This window comes from Triticum urartu, chromosome 2A (genome assembly GCF_056163025.1).
Source record: "Triticum urartu cultivar PI428250 chromosome 2A, HENAU_Tu73, whole genome shotgun sequence".
Taxonomy (NCBI): Eukaryota; Viridiplantae; Streptophyta; class Magnoliopsida; order Poales; family Poaceae; genus Triticum; species Triticum urartu.
Window position 1 is genome coordinate 759,437,276 of NC_141874.1, and position 4,147 is coordinate 759,441,422.

The window sequence follows — 4,147 nt, forward strand, 5'->3', positions numbered from 1 at the left end:
GCAATAAAATTAACCTTTTATTTTTGCCATGGCAAAATTACCTTAATTAACATGTCAAATTATCCTAAATCGCCATGGCAATTCTTAACTTTTATTGCCAGGGAATTTTTGTTTTTATTTGCCATGGCATTTTTTAGTCCACATTTTTATATCATGGCAATGAAATTAACCTTTTATTTTTGCCATGGCAAAATTACCTTAATTAACATGTCAAATTTACCTAAATCGCCATGGCAATTCTTAACTTTTATTGCCATGATGATTTTTACTTTTTATTTTTGCCAAGCCATGGTAAATTTTCCTTAATTGACATTGCAAATTTACCTAAATCGCCATGGCAAATATTTAACTTTTATTGCCATGGCAAATTTAGCCTTTTTTCATGGCAAATTTTTATTTCATTCACTATATAGCATGGCAACTTTTTGTCGTGTAGTATGGATTTCCTAGATTATTTTTCATGAATTTTCCATCTTGTTTTGAAGAAAAACTTACTAAATTTGCCATATGTAAACATTTCATTATAGATAGTGTGATGGTTTTATTTATGTTTTGAGATCATGGAAATTTATGTCCAAGATCATGGACCATAGCAAATTCCCTTCTTTTCTTGAATTTTCATGATGCAAATTTAATTATTTAGTGCCATGGAAGAGTTAGCTTCACTGTCGGTTCGGCCGATAGTGAATTGTGGTTGACTAATTGAGTTGGAAGGTTTCAATATTCTAGACTAGCCTAGAGGTTTGCCAAAAAAGAAAGACTATTTTTTTTGTTTTTATGATGGAAATTGCCATGATTATTTTTTCTTCGTGTCATTGCAAAAAGAAAAAAAACTTGTTACCCATGGCATTCTTGTGCTTTTAAAGTTGATGACTTTTCTCTTCGCTAGCTCAGCAAAATATGGACTTTAATCTGGCATAGCAAAAAAAAATAGGTGGGCTTTTTTTCGCTACCGGGCTGTAGGGCCGATGGGGAGGGCCGTTCGCGCTGTGGGGCGAACATTGGGGGGTCCTAAAGTTTTGGAGACTGGTCATTTTTGGCCGAACTTTCACACGAGAGTAGAGTTAGCTTGTTGTCGGTTCGGCCGACAGTGAACTGCAGTTGACTAGTTGACTTGGAAGGCTTCAACATTCTAGACTAGCTTAGAGCTTTGCCAAAAAAGAAAGACTAGCTAGAAGACCCAAGAAAGAATAATCAAAGAAATGCCAGCTAGACTAACTAGGAGTACTGTGTGTATAAAGTTTGCACGGCAACAACACACGGAGGCACACCACCGAGCAAGAGCATTGAGCACCTAGCTTGGCGAGCGCCCGGGATGGCCGGCTTTTCGAACGCCGCCACCTGTGCTCTCCTCCTCCCCCTCCTCATCTTCTCCTACCATCCTACTCCTGCCGTCTCCTTCTCCCTCAACTTCCCCGAGTTCACCACAGCAGAGCGGAAAGACATCAAGATCGAAGGCGACGCGTCCTTCATCAGCAACGCATCCATGGGATCGATCGACATGAGCGCAAACTTGTACGGTAGCGTCAGCCGGGCGTCCTACAACACCCAGCCGGTGCAACTCTGGGACAAGGCGGCCGGCAAGGTGGCCAGCTTCACCACGCGGTTCGAGTTCCTCATGTCCAGCGGCAGTAACGACGAGGTGGGCATGGCCTTTTTCCTCGCCGGCTATCCGTCTAGCCTCCCTGCCGGCGGCACTGTCCACAGCCTCGGCCTCACCGACCAAAACGCAGACTCCGTGGCGTCCGGCGACAGCCGGTTTGTAGCGGTGGCGTTCGACACCTTCAACAATCCAATGGCGTCTGACCCCACCGCCAGCTACGATTATGACCACATCGGCATCTACGTCAACTCCCTCAGATCGGTGAGCACACTGAAGTTGCAGGGCTCCACTCTCACGAGCGGCACCCTGATTTTGTCCGTGATCGAGTACGACAATGTCTCCAACGTCTTAGCGGTCACGTTATGGGATCAAGACCAACAGAGTTACTACCTTAACTCCAAGGTTGACCTGAAGAGCGCACTGCCGGAGCAGGTCTCCATTGGCTTCTCCGCCTCCACGTCCAGCGGCGAGGTATATCTAAACTCTTGGTCCTTCAACTCTTCCTTGGAACTACGGCCACCACCACACTCCCGGGCAGGGGGAGTTATAGCCGGAGCAGCTGTCAGTGCAACGGTGTCCCTCGTGTTGATCTTCGCCGCTGTAGCCGCACTCGTAGTGCGCCGCCGCCGCCGTCGTCGGAAAATCATGGAGACGGAAGAGTACTACACAGACTCAGAAGAAGACGAAGGCGAGCCGATGTCCGAGATCGAGATGGGGACGGGGCCAAGGCGGTTCCCATACCACGAGCTCGTGGAAGCGACCAGGAACTTCGCCGCGGAGGAGAAGCTTGGGCAAGGCGGCTTTGGCGCCGTATACCAAGGCTATTTGAGAGAGCCAGCTGGGCTTGCCGTGGCCATAAAAAGGTTGCAGTCTTCCATACAAGGAAAGAAGGAGTACAAATCCGAGGTCAAGGTGATAAGCAGGCTGCGTCACCGGAACCTCGTGCAGCTCATCGGCTGGTGTCATGGCCATGATCAGGAGCTCCTGCTGGTCTACGAGCTCATGCCCAACCGTAGCCTCGACATCCATCTCCATGGCAAGCAGGGCACCTTCCTCACATGGGAAATGAGGTACGTCTTCATTATAAGTTGTATGCGCTGCCGCGGTGCAATCATATAACTACACATATGTATTGTATGTATGTTGATGGTTGCAAGTACAACCGCAGGATGAAGATATTGCTGGAGCTTGGGTCTGCCCTGCTCTACCTTCACGAGGAGTGGGAGCAATGCGTGCTTCACCGGGACATCAAGCCCAGCAACGTCATGCTTGACGAGTCCTTTGGCGCCAAGCTAGGCGACTTCGGGCTAGCCAGGCTTGTTGACCACGCCGCTGGAATGCAGACCATGACCGCAATCTCGGGAACTCCAGGCTACTTGGACCCCGATTGCGTGAACACCGGCAAGGCCAGCGCCGAGTCCGACGTGTACAGCTTCGGTGTGGTTCTACTGGAGGTGGCATGCGGCAGGAGGCCAATGAGCATAACCCCGGCCGACCAGGACAAGCAGAAGAATGGCGGCGTCTTCCGGCTGGTCGAGTGGGTCTGGGGACTATATGGCCGGGGATCCATCCTTGAGGCCGCCGACGAGCAGCTGAATGGTGACTACGACGCGGCAGAGGTGGAGACGGTGATGGTCGTCGGGTTGTGGTGCGCGCACCCAAACCCAAGCGTGCGGCCGTCCATCCGGACAGCCATGGCCACGCTCCAGCCCAAGGTCGACCAAGCCTACCAGCTGCCCGTGCTTCCTTCCAAGATGCCAGTGCCCATGTATGAGCCGGCGCCGCCGCTCTCCTGGGCCAATGTCGTTGGGATGTCATCATCATCCTCCCACACCGTTGGGATGTCGTCGTCGACGTCGTCCAGCATGCCGCTGCACACTTCTTGTACCACAACCTCCGACGCTAGCACTGAGACGAACAGTTCGAAGACCTCTTCTTCACTACTCAAACATCAGTAGCAGTAGTAATTTATGGCGTGCGTTTGATATGTTCGCGGAGTGTTGATGTTAATGACTAATGATGCCAGGATGGGACTGGCAGCTGGAATGGTTATCAGTATGTTCGAGTGTTTCATATTCATAAGAATGGTTGGTTTTTATGTTGGCTCACAAAGCCTATCACAACCAATGTTTTAAATAGCGGGCTATGGCATATAGCGGCGACCCTTAAAAACAGCTATAGCTGGGCTATAGCGAGGCTATAGCAATAAATTGTACATGAAATCATTTAGCGGCAACATGCTCAAACATCTATAACGGGGCTATAGCCGGCTATTTAAAACTATGATCACAACCCTCCTCCTTTTCCTAGATTTAGGACTGGCTGTGTTTGTGAAAACAGAGGCAGAGTTCATGTGTTATGATCACGAAATCGAAGCAACATACTACAATCAAGAGCCATTTAGTAGATATAAAATTCTAGTGGCACGGACCAACATTACCTAAACCCAGTTCTCTCCATGGTGGTTTAATTTACTGGCTTGCTAAAGTGAAAACAATGGGAACAAAGATGTAGCCAAGAAAGAAGGTCATACCAGCATTCCCA

General features: G+C 49.0%; 1 protein-coding gene across 1 annotated transcript; it reads left to right on the forward strand.

Moving 5' to 3' along the window:
• The first annotated feature begins 1,281 nt into the window (after nt 1–1,281).
• LOC147987930 (L-type lectin-domain containing receptor kinase IX.1-like) lies at nt 1,282–3,701 on the forward strand. Its single transcript, XM_087545517.1, has 2 exons — nt 1,282–2,673; nt 2,772–3,701. The coding sequence occupies exons 1-2, from the start codon at nt 1,316–1,318 to the stop codon at nt 3,559–3,561; spliced, it is 2,148 nt and encodes a 715-aa protein (XP_087401643.1). The 5' UTR covers nt 1,282–1,315; the 3' UTR covers nt 3,562–3,701.
• Nucleotides 3,702–4,147: the final 446 nt, after the last annotated feature.